The 21,605-nt window shown below is 43.9% G+C and overlaps 3 protein-coding genes across 5 annotated transcripts in view; 1 reads left to right on the forward strand and 2 right to left on the reverse strand.

Annotated features, from left to right (window-relative positions):
- Positions 1-10,848, forward strand: part of LOC109900744 (transmembrane protein 145) — a 42,023-nt gene extending 31,175 nt beyond the window's left edge. The window contains exons 10-16 of one of the 2 annotated variants that reach the window (XM_031802405.1): positions 3,288-3,366; positions 4,540-4,633; positions 5,420-5,592; positions 5,958-6,078; positions 6,597-6,785; positions 6,969-7,029; positions 8,396-10,848. In XM_031802405.1, the coding sequence (XP_031658265.1) occupies positions 3,288-3,366; positions 4,540-4,633; positions 5,420-5,592; positions 5,958-6,078; positions 6,597-6,785; positions 6,969-7,029; positions 8,396-8,415 (737 nt within the window). In that variant the 3' untranslated portion in view covers positions 8,416-10,848. Of the gene's footprint in view, positions 1-3,287; positions 3,367-4,539; positions 4,634-5,419; positions 5,593-5,957; positions 6,079-6,596; positions 6,786-6,968 lie in introns of both variants that reach the window. The other variant, XM_031802398.1, reaches the window with a different exon arrangement.
- A 563-nt stretch (positions 10,849-11,411) lies between these two features.
- On the reverse strand, positions 11,412-13,427 carry LOC109906679 (39S ribosomal protein L17, mitochondrial-like). 2 transcript variants are annotated; one of them, XM_020504516.2, is made up of 3 exons: positions 13,036-13,427; positions 12,165-12,233; positions 11,412-12,002 (listed from the first exon to the last, which is right to left on the reverse strand). In XM_020504516.2, the coding sequence occupies exons 1-3, from the start codon at positions 13,207-13,209 to the stop codon at positions 11,748-11,750; spliced, it is 498 nt and encodes a 165-aa protein (XP_020360105.1). In that variant the 5' UTR covers positions 13,210-13,427; the 3' UTR covers positions 11,412-11,747. The 2 variants fall into 2 exon arrangements, with proteins under 2 accessions (XP_020360105.1, XP_020360112.1); XM_020504523.2 differs by having other exon boundaries at positions 11,416-11,996.
- Positions 13,428-19,188: 5,761 nt separating this feature from the next.
- On the reverse strand, positions 19,189-20,898 carry LOC109906672 (trypsin-2-like). Its single transcript, XM_020504503.2, has 6 exons — positions 20,800-20,898; positions 20,470-20,620; positions 20,078-20,328; positions 19,753-19,889; positions 19,499-19,600; positions 19,189-19,337 (listed from the first exon to the last, which is right to left on the reverse strand). The coding sequence occupies exons 1-6, from the start codon at positions 20,837-20,839 to the stop codon at positions 19,290-19,292; spliced, it is 729 nt and encodes a 242-aa protein (XP_020360092.1). The 5' UTR covers positions 20,840-20,898; the 3' UTR covers positions 19,189-19,289.
- Positions 20,899-21,605: the final 707 nt, after the last annotated feature.

Genomic DNA, 21,605 nt, shown 5'->3' on the forward strand with positions numbered 1-21,605 from the left:
CTGATAAAGGATGTAATACAGAAACACCCTGATAAAGGATGTAATGCAGAATCATCCTGATAAAGGATGTAATCCAGAATCACCCTGATAAAGGATGTAATACAGAAACACCCTGATAAAGGATGTAATACAGAAACACCCTGATAAAGGATGTAATGCAGAAACACCCTGATAAAGGATGTAATACAGAAACACCCTGATAAAGGATGTAATGCAGACTCACCCTGATAAAGGATGTAATGCAGAAACACCCTGATAAAGGATGTAATGCAGAAACACCCTGATAAAGGATGTAATGCAGAAACACCCTGATAAATGATGTAATGAAGAAACACCCTGATAAAGGATGTAATGCAGAAACACCCTGATAAAGGATGTAATGCAGAATTACCCTGATAAAGGATGTAATGCAGAAACACCCTGATAAAGGATGTAATGCAGAAACACCCTGATAAAGGATGTAATGCAGAATTACCCTGATAAAGGATGTAATGCAGAAACACCCTGATAAAGGATGTAATGCAGAAACACCCTGATAAAGGATGTAATGCAGAAACACCCTGATAAAGGATGTAATGCAGAAACACCCTGATAAAGGATGTAATGCAGAAACACCCTGATAAAGGATGTAATACAGAAACAAAATCAAATCAAATCAAATTTATTTATATAGCCCTTCGTACATCAGCTGATATCTCAAAGTGCTGTACAGAAACCCAGCCTAAAACCCCAAACAGCAAGCAATGCAGGTGTAGAAGCACGGTGGCTAGGAAAAAAAAAGAACTCCCTAGAAAGGCCAATACCTAGGAAGAAACCTAGAGAGGAACCAGGCTATGTGGGGTGGCCAGTCCTCTTCTGGCTGTGCCGGGTGGAGATTATAACAGAACATGGCCAAGATGTTCAAATGTTCATAAATGACCAGCATGGTCGAATAATAATAAGGCAGAACAGTTGAAACTGGAGCAGCAGCACAGTCAGGTGGAAGTTGAAACTGGAGCAGCAGCATGGCCAGGCGGACTGGGGACAGCAAGGAGTCATCATGTCAGGTATTCCTGGGGCATGGTCCTAGGGCTCAGGTCCTCCGAGAGAGAGAAAGAAAGAGAGAAGGAGAGAATTAGAGAACGCACACTTAGATTCACACAGGACACCGAATAGGACAGGAGAAGTACTCCAGATATAACAAACTGACCCCAGCCCCCCGACACATAAACTACTGCAGCATAAATAATGGAGGCTGAGACAGGAAGGGTCAGGAGACACTGTGGCCCCATCCGAGGACACCCCCGGACAGGGCCAAACAGGAAGGATATAACCCCACCCACTTTGCCAAAGCACAGCCCCCACACCACTAGAGGGATATCTTCAACCACCAACTTACCATCCTGAGACAAGGCTGAGTATAGCCCACAAAGATCTCCGCCACGGCACAACCCAAGGGGGGGGCGCCAACCCAGACAGGATGACCACAACAGTGAATCAACCCACTCAGGTGACGCACCCCCTCCAGGGACGGCATGAGAGAGCCCCAGCAAGCCAGTGACTCAGCCCCTGTAATAGGGTTAGAGGCAGAGAATCCCAGTGGAAAGAGGGGAACCGGCCAGGCAGAGACAGCAAGGGCGGTTCGTTGCTCCAGAGCCTTTCCGTTCACCTTCCCACTCCTGGGCCAGACTACACTCAATCATATGACCCACTGAAGAGATGAGTCTTCAGTAAAGACTTAAAGGTTGAGACCGAGTTTGCGTCTCTGACATGGGTAGGCAGACCGTTCCATAAAAATGGAGCTCTATAGGAGAAAGCCCTGCCTCCAGCTGTTTGCTTAGAAATTCTAGGGACAATTAGGAGGCCTGCGTCTTGTGACCGTAGCGGACGTGTAGGTATGTACGGCAGGACCAAATCAGAGAGATAGGTAGGAGCAAGCCCATGTAATGCTTTGTAGGTTAGCAGTAAAACCTTGAAATCAGCCCTTGCTTTGACAGGAAGCCAGTGTAGAGAGGCTAGCACTGGAGTAATATGATCAAATTTTTTGGTTCTAGTCAGGATTCTAGCAGCCGTATTTAGCACTAACTGAAGTTTATTTAGTGCTTTATCCGGGTAGCCGGAAAATAGAGCATTGCAGTAGTCTAACCTAGAAGTGACAAAAGCATGGATTAATTTTTCTGCATCATTTTTGGACAGAAAGTTTCTGATTTTTGCAATGTTACGTAGATGGAAAAAAGCTGTCCTTGAAATGGTCTTGATATGTTCTTCAAAAGAGAGATCAGGGTCCAGAGTAACGCCGAGGTCCTTCACAGTTTTATTTGAGACGACTGTACAACCATTAAGATTAATTGTCAGATTCAACAGAAGATCTCTTTGTTTCTTGGGACCTAGAACAAGCATCTCTGTTTTGTCCGAGTTTAATAGTAGAAAGTTTGCAGCCATCCACTTCCTTATGTCTGAAACACATGCTTCTAGCGAGGGCAATTTTGGGGCTTCACCATGTTTCATTGAAATGTACAGCTGTGTGTCATCCGCATAGCAGTGAAAGTTTACATTATGTTTTCGAATAACATCCCCAAGAGGTAAAATATATAGTGAAAACAATAGTGGTCCTAAAACGGAACCTTGAGGAACACCGAAATTTACAGTTGATTTGTCAGAGGACAAACCATTCACAGAGACAAACTGATATCTTTCCGACAGATAAGATCTAAACCAGGCCAGAACATGTCCGTGTAGACCAATTTGGGTTTCCAATCTCTCCAAAAGAATGTGGTGATCGATGGTATCAAAAGCAGCACTAAGGTCTAGGAGCACGAGGACAGATGCAGAGCCTCGGTCCGATGCCATTAAAATGTCATTTACCACCTTCACAAGTGCCGTCTCAGTGCTATGATGGGGTCTAAAACCAGACTGAAGCATTTCGTATACATTGTTTGTCTTCAGGAAGGCAGTGAGTTGCTGCGCAACAGCCTTCTCTAAAACACCCTGATAAAGGATGTAATAAAGAACACCCTGATAAAGGATGTAATAAAGAACACCCTGATAAAGGATTTAAAGCAGAAACTTTCCCACATAACCCATGCAGGGTAAGAGAGTGCACACGAGAGGATGAGTGTGTCCTTATTTGGGTGTGTGTTGCAAGTGTGTGTGAGCGTGTGCTGGAGTGAGTGAGTGACCTGATTTCAGGTTCTGGTATGATGTTACATATTCAGATACTATAACCTACTTACAGTAATCTTTCTTTCACTCTCTGTGGGGTTCTCATTTTCTTCCCTCCTTCTCGCCATCTCTCTCTCTCTCTCCAGGGAAATTACTGTTCTCTGTCAGTTTCCTGGTGTTCCTACTGATGCTGATCCTGCTGGGAAAAGGCTTCACTGTCACCAGGTAGGGAGTGTGTTTGTGTGTGTGTCTCAGGCCATCTCACCTATGGTCTCAGGGTCAGAGCTACAGTAGCTGTCCCAGCCTTAATAACACCCTCTACCATAGAGGACATTGGCTGGCTGACAGGTTCACTGCTTACAGTGTGTCTCAGGATTAAATCCTCCAGCCACTCTCTCTGTCTCCTTCTAACTCGTAACCAGTAGGCCAGTCTCTCTCTGTCTCCTTCTAACTCGTAACCAGTAGGCCAGTCTCTCTCTGTCTCCTTCTAACTCGTAACCAGTAGGCCAGTCTCTCTCTGTCTCCTTCTAACTCGTAACCAGTAGGCCAGTCTCTCTCTGTCTCCTTCTAACTCGTAACCAGTAGCCCAGTCTCTCTCTGTCTCCTTCTAACTCGTAACCAGTAGGCCAGTCTCTCTCTGTCTTACTCCTTCAAACTCGTAACCAGTAGCATAGTCTCTCTCTTTCTTACTCTTTCTAACTCGTAACCAGTAGCCCAGTCTCTCTCTGTCTTACTCCTTCTAACTCGTACCAGTAGCCCAGTCTCTCTCTGTCTTACTCCTTCTAACTCGTACCAGTAGCCCAGTCTCTCTCTTACTCCTTCTAACTCATACCAGTAGCCCAGTCTCTCTCTGTCTTACTCCTTCTAACTCGTACCAGTAGCCCAGTCTCTCTGTCTTACTCCTTCTAACTCATACCAGTAGCCCAGTCTCTCTCTGTCTTACTCATTCTAACTCATACCAGTAGCCCAGTCTCTCTCTGTCTTACTCCTTCTAACTCGTACCAGTAGCCCAGTCTCTCTCTGTCTTACTCCTTCTAACTCGTAACCAGTAGGCCAGTCTCTCTCTCTGTCTTACTCCTTCTAACTCGTACCAGTAGCCCAGTCTCTCTCTGTCTTACTCCTTCTAACTCGTAACCAGTAGGCCAGTCTCTCTCTCTGTCTTACTCCTTCTAACTCGTACCAGTAGCCCAGTCTCTCTCTCTGTCTTACTCCTTCTAACTCGTACCAGTAGGCCAGTCTCTCTCTCTGTCTTACTCCTTCTAACTCGTACCAGTATCCCAGTCTCTCTCTGTCTTACTCCTTCTAACTCGTACCAGTATCCCAGAGTGTGTGTGTGTGTGTGTGTATTCATCTGTCTGTGTGAAAGCTAACCCCCCTGTGTGTATCTGTCTCTGTCAGGGCGAGGATCAGCCACAGTGGATCTGTAAAGCTGTCCATCTACATGACAGTCTACACCGTCACCTATATCATCCTCTTCATATACGAGGCAGAGGTACTGCAGCCTACACTACAGAACTGCTGCTGCTACACTCCTACTGTCCATGCGATACGTGAAGGGCCAGTGTATGACGGTCTAAGTTTCAACCGGGGATTCCTGTGTCCCACAACACTATGTTAGCCTACTGAGTTGAAGTCTAGGTATTTGCTCTAGGAGCTAGTCTTCAGGTCTCGGGCACGGTTACTCATCAGCCGAGCACGGATCACAGAATCACCTCCATTACAAGTGTAAAATGTGCTCTACTATAATTTAGAATGGGTCCCTCTTGAAAATGAGGTTCACATATAATGGAACCTCCTGGTAAGATAAAGGTGAAATTAAAGGGACCTACTCCTGATGTACTGTAGTATACAGGGATAGGAGTTTCTTACCCAGCCTGTCGGTGCCTAGCACTGGGCCTGTACATACATAATGCAGGGGACGACCGAGGGTAACCCTGTTTGACCAATGATATCCAGTCTCTGGCCTGTGAAACTGAATACATAGCCTGCAAGCAGAGGCACTGTCAATGACACAGTTGTAGAGAAGTGTCAATGACGCACAAACAAACAAACAAACAAACATACATGTACACGCACACACTTGTAGACACACTCACCAACGAAAACGAGTAGATTTCACATCCCAACATGTCAGCAATACACAGGCTGTTACAACACATGCTGGGGAACGTATTGTAATACACCTCTCTGCTATTTGAGGGTAAAGTTAGTAGGTTGATTAGTAGGGTGCGGTCCATTAGAGTGGTTGTATGACGTTGTAAGTGTGTGTGTGTCTCAGTTCTTTGACCCAGGTGAGGTGCTGTATGCATATGACAGCCCAGCGGGCTACGGTCTGATGGGTCTCCAGCTGCTGGCCTACGTGTGGTTCTGTTACGCCGTCCTGATCTCCCTCAAACACTACCCTGAGAAACAATCCTTCTACATCCCCTTCTTCACGGCATACACACTCTGGTGAGAGGACATAGCCCTACAACCCTTCACTCTCTGCATGCAGTTATTCTCTGTCAGGTTCATCAACTTCATTCCCTAAAAAGCATTACACCCAATAAACTCCCCGTCTCCCTTATCTTTCCACTTCTCGCTTGCTCGTCTTAAATCCGTCCTCCTCCGCCTCTCGTTTCCTTTTGTCACAACTCCACCATATTCATTTTTTCTCCTCCTTCCTTTACATATTTCACTCTCCCCCTTCCCCATCTCTCTCTCCTCTCTCTTAATAATCTCTCTCTGACATTATCTCTCTCTCCTCTCTCTCCCTCATTATCTCTCTCTCCTCTCTCTCCCTCATTATCTCTCTCTCCTCTCTCTCCCTCTGGCAGGTTTTTCGCGGTGCCCGTCATGGCTCTGATAGCTAACTTTGGCATCCCTCGCTGGGCACGGGAGAAGATCGTCAACGGCATCCAACTGGGAATCCACCTCTATGCTCACATCGTATTCCTCGTTAGTACCCTTCATCTCTCTACACACTCACACACAGGCATGCATGTGCACACACATACACACACTGCCTCACTGTTGACGTTAATTATCTCGAAGACCTCATCGCCCGCCTCATTAGTAACCCCCTGCCCTCCACACGCAGGCATGCACACACTCACCTCTCTTTTAATATCTGTGAGTCATATCTCTCTGTCCTCATCGGCCTCTGCGTTAGTATACTCCCAAACCCAGACTTCTGCACCAGACCGAGCCTCTCGGTCCCAGACTTCTGTACCAGACCGAGCCTCTCGGTCCCAGACTTCTGCACCAGACTGAGCCTATCGGTCCCTGACTTCTGTACCAGACTGAGCCTCTCTGTTCTTTGTTAGTGACACATTCAGACACGTACTGTTCTGTTCTTATATGTGCAGGAATGTGTATCAGTGTATGGAGAATAGAGGGTAATATTTGTACAGACAATATTCTGAATATGATGCATTCCTCCCATCCGCCCCCCCTCCTTCCCTGCCTCGCCACAGGCTATCACGCGGCCCTCTGCAGCCAATAAGAACTTCCCGTACCACGTGCGGACCTCTCAGATCGGGATCCTACTGTCTAGCCCGAAGGCGGGTGTGGCGAGTGAGAGTTTCCCCCACCATGCCTATGGGAACAGCTCCTTCCTGGGCGACTCCCAGCCCAACTTCACAGAACTGTTCTCCATCCAGTCGGTGAGTGGATGTATGATCTGAGGAGGATCTAACTGATACTAAGGTCCGATATTGTCCCTGTAACACTCCAGAGGTGTTAGAGCACAGAGGAAGTTGTCAGAGAAGGATGTGGTAACTGATATTGTGACAAATACAACCCAGCGTGACCTTTAACCTTTCAACCTTTACCTCCCTCTCCCTCAGGGCCCAGTGAAGACGGTGGAGGAGACGGTGGGCCGGAAGGGACAGGAAGTGCAGAGGAACAGTGAGCATAAGATCATCACCACCACGGCTGACCTGTCGTCACCTACCTTCCCCCCACTCCCTCCCCCCATGCTCCCCCGCCTCTCTGCCCACTCCTCCCCTCCCCCTCCACGACTCCCCTCCCACTTTACCGAGTACTTCAGCATGCAGGGGGGAGGGGGCGTGGGCACCAAGGCATGAGACAGACAGAGAGAAAGAGGGACACAGAGAGAAGGAGAAAGATCGAGAGGGAGGTGGAGGAAGATCAGGTAGCACAGAAAACAGGTCAAGCTATGTATAGCCACGAGGGAAGGAGGGATGGATATAAGGAGGAAGAGAAGGGGAAGTCATCATAAGCAGACATGTGGAATAGAAGTTTGAAACGTCCCATTTTCACCTCTAAATGGAGAGAATGGGAAATGGCTGTGAGTTAAAGTGCTGAGCTTGTAAAAGAAAGAGAAAAAGAAGCAATAAATATTTGAACATGAGCAGGGAGAGAGGCACCGGGAGGGAGAGATGACAGAGTGGATGTAGCCTGACCAATAGAATGATAGGAGCGCACAGTGGAGACTGAACAAAACTCCTATGAACACTTTTATTCAAGAATTTATGAGGCATCAATGGAGGGGCTGAGGGAAACGTGTAAATAGCTGAAGAGAATGAGTTCCCATTACTCTAAAATAGTTGCAGAGTTTATATTACAAAAGGGATGTTTTTTCCCCACATTGTCAAATTCCAAGTGGTGCTGTGACCATTGCAGTTCTCATGCCATTACATTGTACAAGAGTAAAATTTTCACTCATATCCTGAAACAATACATTCATGTTTTTTTCTTCATGTTTGACAGATGTTGTTAACACAAAATATTGAATTTCTCCATATATAATATGTTGGGATGATTTATATTCTTAGATATGCTGATTGCTCCAGGCTTTAGGATTGATATACTGATGTTTAAGTGTACAATGTTCAGTTTACTGTGGACCACTGAGGTACTGCTAAAACAAGCATGTCTCTAAACTGATTATACTCCATGTGCTCATACAGTGCGCGTGCCTGTTGTACTACTATTCAATAACTTTGTATATTTCATACCATATAGGCTAGTGAGGAGGTGTTAATGTCACTTCTTCTTCTGGAACCTTATGTCATACTGTCCCCAGACAATGGTTTCAACTCCCAATACTACTGTTCAGCTCTCACTGGAGTGCAAGATATTAGCTTGCTCTGAATGTAATTCCTTGATGTATGTAGACCTTGGTGAATGTATTAATGCAATAGAGCACAAGGAAAGGGGTGGTTTTAAAGTTACATTTTATACTCTCTTATACTATACTTTTTTTTTACATAGAAATCATACTTATAGCTTGTTTTACTTTCAATTTCAGCCTCCATCCTTGACACATGATTTAAGGAGGGAAAGTTGTCCAGCGAGGATATGAACTAACTTCACAATCACCCCCCCCCCCCCTGACTAGTATGTAATGATGTCATGTCAACTGTGTGAGGGGCTCATTGTTGTTTATCCATAAGTAGGAACAGTAGTTCTTCCTGAACATGAAAAGTCCTGGGCCCATAAACAACTAAAGCAAACCTTTTCGAGTAACTGTGAAAGTAGTAGCACCAACGTCCTGTTTGTCCTGCATGAAGCACTTTAATGTTCCCCTTCTCTTAGTTTTCTGTTCCGCCATTTATTTCAAAGTGACTTTGAATAGCGCTTTAATCTGGATCATACGTATCCACACACTACATCCAATGATATTCCGGTATCAAATATACAAATGTTACCTGTAGATATGTTCATATTAATCAATGTTATCAAGTGTCATTATCAGACATTTAAAAATGTACATGTATCTTAATAACATGAAGTTGATGAAATAGCCTAATGATATCAATGTAAGGGGGGAGGGTGTAATTCATAAGACAGTGTCAAGGCCAATTTACCACCTGTTTCTTCGAAGAAATGGAAGTAATGGAAGTAATCAACTACATTGTATTTTTTTTGTATAACTTGTTAATATTTCAGTATGAAATGTGCAACTCTCTTTAATATTTTTTTAATCCAATCTGTAAAAAAAAATGGTGTGGGGGGAAAGAATGGTGGTTAATTGACTGTTTCTAATGGTTTAATTAAGAGCCCTTTATTGTCTTTCTGTAGTAATGTCTGGAGTAGGCTTGGTTTGGTCAGACTGGTACAGCACATGTTATGTACATGAGAACATACAGTCAAAGGTATAATGTAGTCTGTAAAAAATGACACTTGAATTAGATTGTTCTGGTGTTCTAAAGGTTTTGTCTCTGTAGGCGTATACAGTCGAAGTCGGAAGTTTACATACACTTAGGTTGGAGTCATTAAAACTCGTTTTTCAACCACACCACAAATTTCTTGTTAACAAGTTTTGGCAAGTCAGTATAGCCGTCATACTGGTCAGGAAGGAGACTCGTTCTGTCTCCTAGAGATGAACGTACTTTGGTGCGAAAAGTACAAATCAATCCCAGAACAATAGCAAAGGATCTTTTGACGATGCTGGAGGAAACATGGAACAAAAGTATTTATATCCACAGTAAAACGAGTCCGAAATCGACATAACCTGATAGGCCGCATAGCAAGGAAGAAGCCACTGCTCCAAAACCTCCATAAAAAAGCCAGACTACGGTTTGCAACTGCACATCGGGACAAAGATCGTACTTTTCTGAGAAATGTCCTCTGGTCTGATTAAACAAAAATAGAACTGTTTGGCCATAATGACCATCGTTATGTTTGGAGCAAAAAGGGGGAGGTTTGCAAGCCGAAGAACACCATCCCAACCGTGAAGCACGGGGGTGGCAGCATCATGTTGTGGGGGTGCTTTGCTGCAGGAGGGACTGGTGCACCTCACAAAATAGATGGCATCATGAGGATGGAAAGTGATGTGGATATATTGTAGCAACATCTCAAGACATCAGTCAGGAAGTTGAAGCTTGGTCGCAAATGGGTCTTCCAAATGGACAATGACCCCAAGCATACTTCCAAAGTTGTGGCAAAAAGGACAACGAAGTTATTGGAGTGGCCATCACAAAGCCCTGACCTCAATCCTATAGAAAATGTGTGGGGAGAACTGAAAAAGCGTGTGCGAGCAAGGAGGCCTACAAACCTGACTCAGTTACACCAGCTCTGTCATGAGGAATGGGCCATAATTCACCCAATTTATTGTGGGAAGCTTGTGGAAGGCTACCCGAAACGTTTGACCCAATTTAAAGGCAATGCTACCAAATACTAATTGAGTGTATGTAAACTTCTGACCCACTGGGAATGTGATGAAAAAAATAAAAGCTGAAATAAATCATTCTCTACTATTATTATGACATTTCACATTCTTAAAATAAAGTGTTGATCCTAACTGGCCCAAGACAGGGAATTTTTACTAGGATTAAATGTCAGGAATTGTGAAAAACTGAGTTTAAATGTATTTGGCTAAGGTGTATGTAAACTTCCGACTTCAACTGTGTCTATTGCCTTTACAGTCCACTTGTCCATGGTTACGGATGCCATTACTTGACTGAATAGATTGATAGACAGGCAGGTTCCATTCATCCTGTACAACAAGCTGCATGATCAACTTATCTATGGTATTTTGTCTATTATACACAGACACAAGTGGAAGAGCAAAGGGAGAGAAGAGGGTTTTATATGCACGACAGACAACCGCACAGCTTCCTGGGTATTTCGAGAGGTCTGGTTAAGAGCACATAACTGAAGCACTGTTCGAAATGAATGCATTGTAAAGGTGTCAAATTAGGATATTCTGAATACGCTGTACATACACTTTTTGCCAAATTAAAATGGTTGGTTTTATTAGAGGCCTTGTCTGTTTCTTTCATACCTTGGCCACACTGTGTATGTGTTATGTGATGTAGAAGGGCAAGGGCATTCGTCCAAAACATCTACTCCATCTTGGTACAGTACAATTACTTTTCTGGAACCAACCTCACAATTAGAGCGCTTACAGGCAAGTGGCAAAGGAGAATGGAGAGCCGGTCCAATTGAATGTAATTGCAATAGGTTTGGGGCAATTTAGGCAAGTAGTTACCAGTATGTGAAAACCAAACTCTACAGCAGCTCTTAACAAAACAGTTTGAATCTAAAACAGAATGAGGATCTCATGAGTGTGTGATTTTGCCTGGTTGAAGGTGGTTGCTTTCATAAAACATCCTGCCTCTATTTGCCACTCTCTGTTTATTCTGAATCAGTAGAGAGATTAAACACAGGACATCAACCATGATGATAATGAAAAGTTTGGGGGACATGTTTCTGAACCGTTAGTGGGATTAATAACAGCATATTTAATCACATCTGTTAAATTCACAGCAGTGCCATGAACAGAACTTTTCATTTCACTAACAGTCAAAATAACAGAACACTTAACATTGTCAAACAATCACATTTATTTTGACACACAACATCCTCTCATGTTCAGTGGGGTCCACAGAAAGTCAAATAGTGTGCCAGTCATCTAAAACAGTGTGATCCACCAAAAGTGTTTGGGTGTTTTTCTTATTACACACAAAGCAACACAATGTTTCCAAACCAGGACCTAGTCAGAATCTGTGGACTATAAAGGTTTAGAGTACAACCCACCAGTGGGTCCCCTTCTTGGGAAATACAGGGGCTTATTCAGGAGGGAGCAACGTTCATATACTGTAGAACAGACATGACATTCTAAATGTTTCATCATATCGAACACACCCCTGGTTGCATCATGCTGCTGCCTGCTGTGCCCGCTGTTCTCTGTAGCCTTTGAGGAGCTGGTTGATTAGCGTGAGTTCATTGTCTCGCTTGGCGGTCTGGAGAGGTGGGAACGGGTTGCCTTTATACTCCAGAACGGCCATAGCAGCCTTGTCCAGGTTCTCCCTGTTGGGAATGCGGGCCATCCGGGTGTAGGCTTTGGGCTGGGTCTCAAACCTGGGAGCCAGGACCTTGAAGAGCTTTGGGATCAGGTCCTTTTCCTTAATCCACAGAGGAGAGAGCGACAGGATGACTGTCTGAAAGAACTAGGAACACACTCATACTAATCTGGTAGATAATAGTACAACAAACAAAGCTGGTGACATTTGGACGGTCTGACTTGGTCTGAGTACATTAAAATACTAACAAAGATCATAAAGAACATTTACTGTGAGCCAGAAGTTTGCCATTTTCATCGCTTTCTCGTCAGTGTCTCCCTTCTTGGCATAGTCAATCAACTGCAAAACAACATCACACATTGGTCAACATCGTCACAAGCTGTCAAAAACTACAGTAGCCTACTAAACAGGGATGGTTGAAGAAGTAGCTGACTGAACTCAACTCCATGGTTATATTTGTTTGATTAAAATGTATGAATTTCAGCAAACAAAGGCACATAACTAGATAGGACAACCATAGGTACAAGATAAGCGTTTCATAATCTACTAGGTCCTTTTCCTTAAACCACAGAGGAGAGCGCGTAATCAGAGCTGAATTTCTTCCAAGCCAGGACTCCGCTAAACTCCATTGGTGGAGTTCATCAGAAACTTCCTTCACCATGGGAGTTGAGTTTAGTCAACTGGTGGAGTAGCCCAAAGGCCGGCAGATGACAATAGTCTCTTCATCTTACCATCCAAAGGACATTTATGTAGCCAGCTATACACTCATATCCCCATGGACCGAGTTGTACATAACATATTCTCCCTTTAGGTTGCAAAGGAGTTGATTTCCTCCTTAACTCAATTTAATGGCAAGAAGGTAAAAAAAAAAAAGATACTTTCCTTATGAAACACCATTTTCCGCTATGTTCTGAATGTTGCCAATCGCGTTAAGCCAATCAGGTTGAAGTAGTCAAATGATTTTCCACCCCTGGTCTGATTGGCTGAAGGGGTATACACGTTTATAGCCGGCTGCATACATTCCTTTTGGCCGGTAAGATGAAACGACTCAATATCGCCATCTGCCAGCCTTTGAATTACTATTGTTGAAGCAGCTGTGTTGAGCTGTGTTAAAGGGTAACGTTGCCATCCATGTTCTCACCTTTTCAGCATAGAATCGAACTTCGTCTGCTCTACCTCGGGTGGTCTCTATCCTCTCGTGTCGAACGAGGCCGGTAAGAATGTTCCGAAGCATGTTTATTCGGGACTCTGGACCGAGACCCATTTTACGAGCCACCCGGCCATGGGATATCAACATCTGAATGGTGAGGCGCATCTTGTCGAGTTCAGACACCTACAAGAGGCTAGAAATAAAAAAGGAATCAAACCGGCCTTTAAAAATGCAAAACGATGTTTCTAAGGAAAATTATATTCCGTTATTCTCGTGTAAATTAGGTGTATGTGCTCATTAATACATCCCAGAGGTCGCGTAACGTGACAATTTTCGTTTGACAATTTTGACATTGCCGGTGCATCAGTTATCGCAGTCTGTGTGGGTGAATGGTGTTACGTGAAAAATAGTTCCACTTTAGGATGACATGGTTCCGCATCAAATGTATTCTATTTGTTTCTAGTTGTCATTAATTAACAAATTAATTGTTTTGTTATTAGATATCAGGCCTTTCTATGTGCATAGAGATTTCAAAATGTAAAAAGGTTCATTTCTGATTTGGAAATGTAATCGGAAAAAGTGGGAAATTATTTAAATGGCTTATTTCTCTGTGATATATGATGACAAATAGCATAGATATGCAGTACCAGTCAATAGTTTGGACACACCTACTCAATTTTTATTATGATTTTATTTGTACTATTTTCTACATTGTAGAATAATAGTGAAGACATCAAAACTATGAAAAAACAAATATGGAATCATGTAGTAACCCATTGTTTTTAAACAAACCAAATCAAAATATATTTTAGATTCTTCAAAGTAGCCAACCATTGCCTTGATGGCAGCTTTTCACACTCTTGGCATTCTCTCAACCAGCTTCACCTGGAATGCTTTTCCAACAGTTTTGAAGGAGTTTCTACATATGCTGAGCACTTGTTGGCGGCTTTTCCTTCACTCTGTGTTCCAACTCATCCCAAACCATCTCAGTTGAGTTGAGGTCAGGTGATTGTGGAGGCCATATCATCTGATGCAGCACTACATAACTCTCCTTTGTCGAATAGCCCTTACACAGCCAGGAAGTGTGTTTTGGGTCATTGTCCTGTTGAAAAACAAATGGATTGTCCCACAAAGGGCAAACCAGATGGGATGGTGTATCGCTACAGAATGCTGTGGTAGTCATGCTGGTTAAGTGTGCCTTGAATTACAAGTAAATCACTGACAGTGTCACCAGCAAAGCACCCCTACACCATCACACCTCCTCCTCCATGCATCACAGTGGGAACCATAAATGCGGAGAGCATCCGTTCACCTACTCTGTGTCTCACATTTTGACTTATCAGACCAAAATACAGATTTCCACTGGTCTAATGTCCATTGCTCGTGTTTCTTGGCCCAACCAAGTCTCTTCTTCTAATTGGTGTCCTTTAGCAGTGATTTCTTTGCAGCAATTTAACCATGAAGACCTGATTCACACAGTCTCCTCTGAACAGTTGATTTTGAGATGTGTCTGTTACTTGAACTCTGAAGCATTTATTTGGGCTGCAATTTCTGAGACTGGTAACTCTAACGAACTTATCCTCTGCAGAAAAGGTAACTCTGGGTCTTCTATATACCACCCCTACCTTGTCACAACACAACTGTTTGACTGAAACACATTAAGAAGGAAAGAAATTCCACAAATTAACAAGGCACACATGTTAATTCAAATGCATTCCAGGTGACTACCTCATGAAGCTGGTTGAGATAATGCCAAGAGCGTGCAAAGCTGTCATCAAGGCAAAGGGTGGCTACTTTGAAGAATCTCAAGTATAAAATATGTATTTTTTTAGCTTACTACATGATTCACATGTCTTCACTATTAGTCTATAATGTAGAAAATAGTAAAAATGAAGAAAAACTCTGGAATGAGTAGTTGTGACCAAACTTTTGACCACTACTGTGTGTATATACAGTGCCTTGCGAAAGTATTCGGCCCCCTTGAACTTTGCGACCTTTTGCCACATTTCAGGCTTCAAACATAAAGATATAAAACAGTATTTTTTTGTGAAGAATCAACAACAAGTGGGACACAATCATGAAGTGGAACGACATTTATTGGATATTTCAAACTTTTTTAACAAATCAAAAACGGAAAGATTGGGTGTGCAAAATTATTCAGCCCCCTTAAGTTAATACTTTGTAGCGCCACCTTTTGCTGCGATTACAGCTGTAAGTCGCTTGGGGTATGTCTCTATCAGTTTTGCACATCGAGAGACTGAACATTTTTCCCATTCCTCCTTGCAAAACAGCTCGAGCTCAGTGAGGTTGGATGGAGAGCATTTGTGAACAGCAGTTTTCAGTTCTTTCCACAGATTCTCCATTGGATTCAGGTCTGGACTTTGACTTGGCCATTCTAACACCTGGATATGTTTATTTTTGAACCATACCATTGTAGATTTTGCTTTATGTTTTGGATCATTGTCTTGTTGGAAGACAAATCTCCGTCCCAGTCTCAGGTCTTTTGCAGACTCCATCAGGTTTTCTTCCAGAATGGTCCTGTATTTGGCTCCATCCATCTTCCCATCAATTTTAACCATCTTCCCTGTCCCTGCTGAAGAAAAGCAGGCCCAAACCATGATGCTGCCACCACCATGTTTGACAGTGGGGATGGTGTGTTCAGGGTGATGAGCTGTGTTGCTTTTACGCCAAAAAGTTCAATTTTGGTTTAATCTGACCAGAGCACCTTCTTCCACATGTTTGGTGTGTCACCCAGGTGGCTTGTGGCAAACTTTAAACAACACTTTTTATGGATATCTTTAAGAAATGGCTTTCTTCTTGCCACTCTTCCATAAAGGCCAGATTTGTGCAATATACGACTGATTGTTGTCCTATGGACAGAGTCTCCCACCTCAGCTGTAGATCTCTGCAGTTCATCCAGAGTGATCATGGGCCTCTTGGCTGCATCTCTGATCAGTCTTCTCCTTGTATGAGCTGAAAGTTTAGAGGGACGGCCAGGTCTTGGTAGATTTGCAGTGGTCTGATACTCCTTCCATTTCAATATTATCGCTTGCACAGTGCTCCTTGGGATGTTTAAAGCTTGGGAAATCTTTTTGTATCCAAATCCGGCTTTAAACTTCTTCATAGCAGTATCTCGGACCTGCCTGGTGTGTTCCTTGTTCTTCATGATGCTCTCTGCGCTTTTAACGGACCTCTGAGACTATCACAGTGCAGGTGCATTTATACGGAGACTTGATTACACACAGGTGGATTGTATTTATCATCATTAGTCATTTAGGTCAACATTGGATCATTCAGAGATCCTCACTGAACTTCTGGAGAGAGTTTGCTGCACTGAAAGTAAAGGGGCTGAATAATTTTGCACGCCCAATTTTTCAGTTTTTGATTTGTTAAAAAAGTTTGAAATATCCAATAAATGTCGTTCCACTTCATGATTGTGTCCCACTTGTTGTTGATTCTTCACAAAAAAATACAGTTTTATATCTTTATGTTTGAAGCCTGAAATGTGGCAAAAGGTCGCAAAGTTCAAGGGGGCCGAATACTTTCGCAAGGCACCACCCCCAATCTATACGGGAGGGTCCGGGTGGGCATCTCATCTCGGTGGAGGCGCCGGTGCGGGATGCAGACCCCGCTCCGCTTGAGTCTCCCCCCACGTCGGTGGTGCCTCTGGTGCGGGGATCGTCGCCGGGTACACCGGACCGTAGATCGTCGTTGCTGACTCCGGACCGTAGATCGTCGTCGCGGACTCCAGACTGTAGATCGTCGTCGAGGACTCCGGACCGTAGATCGTCGTCGCGGACTCCGTACCGGGAACCGTCTCTGGAGGCTCCGGCCCGGGAACCAATGCTGGAAGTTCCGGACCGGGGACCGTCGCTGGAGGGTCCGGACCGGGGACCGTCGCTGGAGGCCGAGTGTGTGGACCTGGCACAGGACACAACAGGCTGGAGAGATGCACTGGAGGCCGGGTGCGTGGACCTGGCACAACGCGTCCTGGCTGGATACTCACTTTAGCTACGTGTGGAGAGCTAGCCCAGGACGCACTGGGCTGTGAAGGCGCACTGGAGGCATATTGTGTAGCGCCGGCACAGGATATACTGGGCCGTGGAGGCGCACTGGAGGTAGAGCTGGCACAATGCATCCTGGCTGAATACCCCCTGTAGCACGGCAAGTGCGGGGAGCTGGCACAAGCCGCACTAGGTTGTGCTGGTGAACTGGGTATATACCGTGCGTAGAGCTGGCGCAGGATATCCTGGACCGAGGAGACGCACTGGAGACCAGGACCTCAGAGCCGGCACAATCAGTCCTGGACAGATGCTCACCTTAGCACGGCAGGTACGGAAAGCAGGCACAGAAAGCACCGGGCTAAGGGTGCGCACTGGAGACATCGTTTGCAGAACCGGAAAACATGGTATCTGAACCGTGACCAACTCCTCGTTGTAATTACAGGGAGTTGGTTCTTGTTCCCACCTTTGCTCCGCTCGCCACCCCATGTGCCCCTCCCTAAATTTTCTTTGAGGCTGCCTCTCTGGCTTCCGTCATTTCCTTGATTCCTGGTCTCGTCGCCGTTCCTCTCTCGCTGCCTCTGCCTGCTTCCATGGCAAGGTCATGTCCCCTGCCATTATCTCCTCCCAGGTCCAGGATGTCCTCCACTCCTGGGCACGCTGCTTGGTCACTTGGTGGTAGGATCTTCTGTCATGTTCGTTGACGGATGGATTGGACCAAGGTGCAGCATGGTAGGTGTACATCTTTCTTTTATTTAAATGACACCCAAAAAAATATACAAATACAAAAACAACGTGAAGCTATATGCAGTGTAGAATGCAACTACACACAAACAAGATCCCACAAGGTGGGAAAAAGGGCTGCCTAAGTATGATACCCAATCAGAGACAACGATAAACAGCTGCCTCTGATTGGAACCATACTGGGCCAACAAAGAAATAGAAACAGATTTGCCCACCCAAGTCACACCCTGACCTAACCAGATCGAGAATAAAAAAGGCTCTCTAAGGTCAGGGCATGACAAGGTGTGGTGTAAGTTTAGCCGCAGAACAGGGTATGTCAAGATGGCTACACATTTCTGGACTGAATGAAATATTACCAGTGCCGTTTTAAAAACAGAATTCAACACAATCAATTTAAATCATTTTAAGCATCTTTTAACAAAGGCTTAACACCAAAGGAACACTTTGTTATTTAGAAAATACTTTTAACATAGGCCAGGCCCTGTGTTACCTCATATTCCAGCTATAATGCCTTGCAAGCGTCATGAAACCTCTAATATAATAAATACATTTGACTTGGTGAAAATCTGTTTTTTGGACCTAACTTGCTTAATCACTTTTTCCATGTGGTTTCTTAATTCACAGACTCAGTGAAATGAAGGCCTCTTTCTAAATATTTGGTCAAATTATTAATGTTGTGTATGGTTCCCTAGAGACATGGGTGGCTCAACTTACCCCACTCTCCCCTAGTGTATGGCTTTCATATTTCCTGAAGTGAATTACAATCTTATAATAGATATTTATTGCCAATAACCTCTTATCCATTAATATGCAGATATTGTCCTGTGATGGCCCAGGGCTAAGCCCTGCATGTTGGGGATCTCTGATGAAGCCACCTATTGTCAAGGGATATTGAATCTAAATCATGCAACCCAATATACAAACATGATGTAATTATGTAAACATGATGTAATTATGTAAACATGATGTAATTATGTAACAATATTCATGTTGCACCACATAGTATTTCAGTAGCAACACAACTCAGACAGAGAGAATACTCTAACTGGGTAAGAAGGGGGAGCAATTATGCCACACTTTTAACATCCCTATACCAGCTATTGTGAGCAGCAACGCATCAATACCCAACTATAGAAACAAATGAATGTAATCAATAATGTTCCTTGTGGTATCTAAGTTGTATTGATACAAAAACAAATTGTTATGGTAGGGTACCATGACACAATGAATTTACACCCTGCATATTTTATTAAGAAAATATCCATACTTAAACAATTTGCTGGCGATTCCTAGTTTCTCTGGTGTTTACTAGTAATACTACTTGACATGAGAAGATAGAAATACCTTTATAAAGATTTCTAAGGACAGTGAGAGTACAAACACAACAGGGAAAAAAGTATTTAGTGTTAAATGCTTTATTTATCATAAACATAAATAATGTATAATCTCCTGTACAAAAGATGTATGTTGATGTGGAATGTACTGGACGACCAAGCAGATTTAGTAGGTGGCCATGGTGCTGGTCAGCCAGTCGTTGAAGATGCACACCTGGAGGATGAGAAGGAGAAGGGAGACATTAGTGGACACACTCAATGGGAGGCAACATGAAAACCATCAATCTATGTTTTATAGACTCAATGCCTTTTTCCTTCAGGAAACCAAAGGATGTCACAGTGACGTATGAATGTTGAACTATTTTCTTGTCTTACCTTGGCGTAGACACCGGGGTTACCGGGCTCGGCACAGCCGTAACCCCAGGACACAACACCCTGGAGCTCACCGTTGCACACCACTGGGCCACCGGAGTCACCCTGAGAGAGAGAGAGAGGAAGGGAGAGAGAAAGAGAGAGAGACATGAATTGTGATATGAATTGGTTATTTCCTTATCAATTTCTAATCAATTGAAAAGTTAAATTTAAAGTCATCATTGGTACCACTGAACTGAGGTCAGAGTGCTAAGTACCTGGCAAGAGTCCTTGCCTCCCTCCAGGTATCCAGCACAGAACATGGCGTTGGTGATCATGCCAGGGTAGGAGTTGTTACAGTCGCTGTAGGACAGGATGGGGATGTTCAGGCACTGCAGCTTGTCGCTGTCAGCAGCTGTAAGGAGGAGGAGGAGGAGGAAGAAGAAAGAGAGAGAGAGAGAAGGTGGAAAAGGAGGAGAGTTATAGTTAGATATAATGACTGTTTTTAATAGTAGGTCTGCATTTTCTATGCCTGTTAACACTCAGTCACCATGAAGATGATCAACTGGCACATGTAACCTTTGACCCAGGTGCTGTACTCACTAGAGCTCATGGTGTTGCCCCATCCAGAGACGGTACACATGGTGCCAGCGGGGGCACAGCTGCCGGGCAGAGCAACAGGCTGCACGTAGGTGTTGAGGGTGGCGGGTTTGCTCAGCTTGATCAGCATGATGTCATTGTTGATGTTATAGGAGCTGTAGTTGGGGTGAGGGATGACGTGGGAAGAAGAGATGAACTGCTCGTTACCCTCAGTCACCTGGATGTTATGCTCGCCCAGACGCACCTCCACACGGCTGAAAGAGAGAGAGAGAGAGTTCATGGGAATGTGGAGTTCACTTGTCTCCTTGAGTTTTGCAAAAGTTAAGCTTATCAAATTGTTGCTAGTTGCTATTGACTCAACATGTTGCTAGTAGTTCAAATGGTAGGCTACTAACGTCTTGTAGCAGTGAGCTGCAGACACAACCCAGTTCTCATTGACCAGGGAACCACCACAGAAGTGGTACCCAGAGTTCAGAGACACCTGGTGGGGCTGGGAGTAGGCCTTGCACTCATACCCTCCGACGATCTTGTCGTCCTCCGTGGCAACTGTAAACAGAGAGCAGGCACATTCTTAGCTATATTACCTCAGCTTTTGAGATGGAAAAGCAAAGAACTGTGATAAAACAATAAGAACATATTTCTTAATAACGTCAAAGAAACAAATGTGTGATGTTAGTGTCATTACAGAGTCCTGTTCTTTTTTCTATGATCATTACTATACTCACAAGCGGCTCCAATGAGCAGAACAAAGACCAGAGAAATCATGGTTGCTGTATGATCCTGATGATGAAAGGGGTTAATCTGCACCCCTGGTTTATATGCAGAATTGGGTGTGCCGCCCCGTTTAATGGAACTGTTTGATTGGTCAAGTGAAATCCAATCAGAGTCTAAAGGTGCGCTGCCAAGGTCAGCATTATGACAAAGCAGTTTCCATCATGGTGTGGTATGAAGTTGACCCTAAAGGCAGCAGAAAGCTAAATATGTGTTTTAATTTGTCCCAGTACTTCTTAAGTGCAGGTTCTTACCATCTAGTTTGATTTAATTTCTTACAGAAGACAGTGATACATGTACAGTACACTACAACTGCCAGTTTGAGATGAACAGTATTCTATGTAGTTCAGACTGTATGTTGACCTCAACATGGCTGCAACACAGCTGTATGTTTCACACGCTGGTATTCTCTTGCAGAAGTTGACAAACACAGCTTTGCTGCTCACAAGGACAATTTTAGCTTTGTAAACAAGTAAACTGGGTTTTGAGGTTTTGTTGAAAAGTAATTCAAGGCTGTTGAAAAAATAGACTCTGTATACCTTATACCTTAGTTCATTACATACTGTTCATTACATAAGTTATACTGTACGCAGTTAAAGTAAGCACACATTTGGGTAGTGTAATTTATTATTATTAGGTATTAAGAGAAGATTCAAATAAACAGTTGTACTTTGACAGTTGTGGAGGCGGCTGAGGTGAGGACGACTCATAATAATTGCTGGAACAGTGCAGATGGAACGACATCAAACACATGTATTTT

Source organism: Oncorhynchus kisutch, linkage group LG2 (assembly GCF_002021735.2).
Source record: "Oncorhynchus kisutch isolate 150728-3 linkage group LG2, Okis_V2, whole genome shotgun sequence".
Classification (NCBI taxonomy): domain Eukaryota; kingdom Metazoa; phylum Chordata; class Actinopteri; order Salmoniformes; family Salmonidae; genus Oncorhynchus; species Oncorhynchus kisutch.

Bases quoted from the DNA above. Each gene is read 5' to 3' on its own strand.
- LOC109906679 (XM_020504516.2), bottom strand. From the start codon at position 13,209: ATGCGCCTCACCATTCAGATGTTGATATCCCATGGCCGGGTGGCTCGT. The intron at 12,234-13,035 runs GTGAGAACATGG...GTTGTTTTGCAG, and splicing joins TTCGATTCTATGCTGAAAAG to TTGATTGACTATGCCAAGAA. The intron at 12,003-12,164 runs GTAAATGTTCTT...TCTCCTCTGTGG, and splicing joins TGGCAAACTTCTGGCTCACA to ATTAAGGAAAAGGACCTGAT.
- LOC109906672 (XM_020504503.2), bottom strand. From the start codon at position 20,839: ATGATTTCTCTGGTCTTTGTTCTGCTCATTGGAGCCGCTT. The intron at 20,621-20,799 runs GTGAGTATAGTA...CTCTGTTTACAG, and splicing joins TCTGCTCATTGGAGCCGCTT to TTGCCACGGAGGACGACAAG. The intron at 19,601-19,752 runs GTACTTAGCACT...TCTCTCTCTCAG, and splicing joins GAGGCAAGGACTCTTGCCAG to GGTGACTCCGGTGGCCCAGT.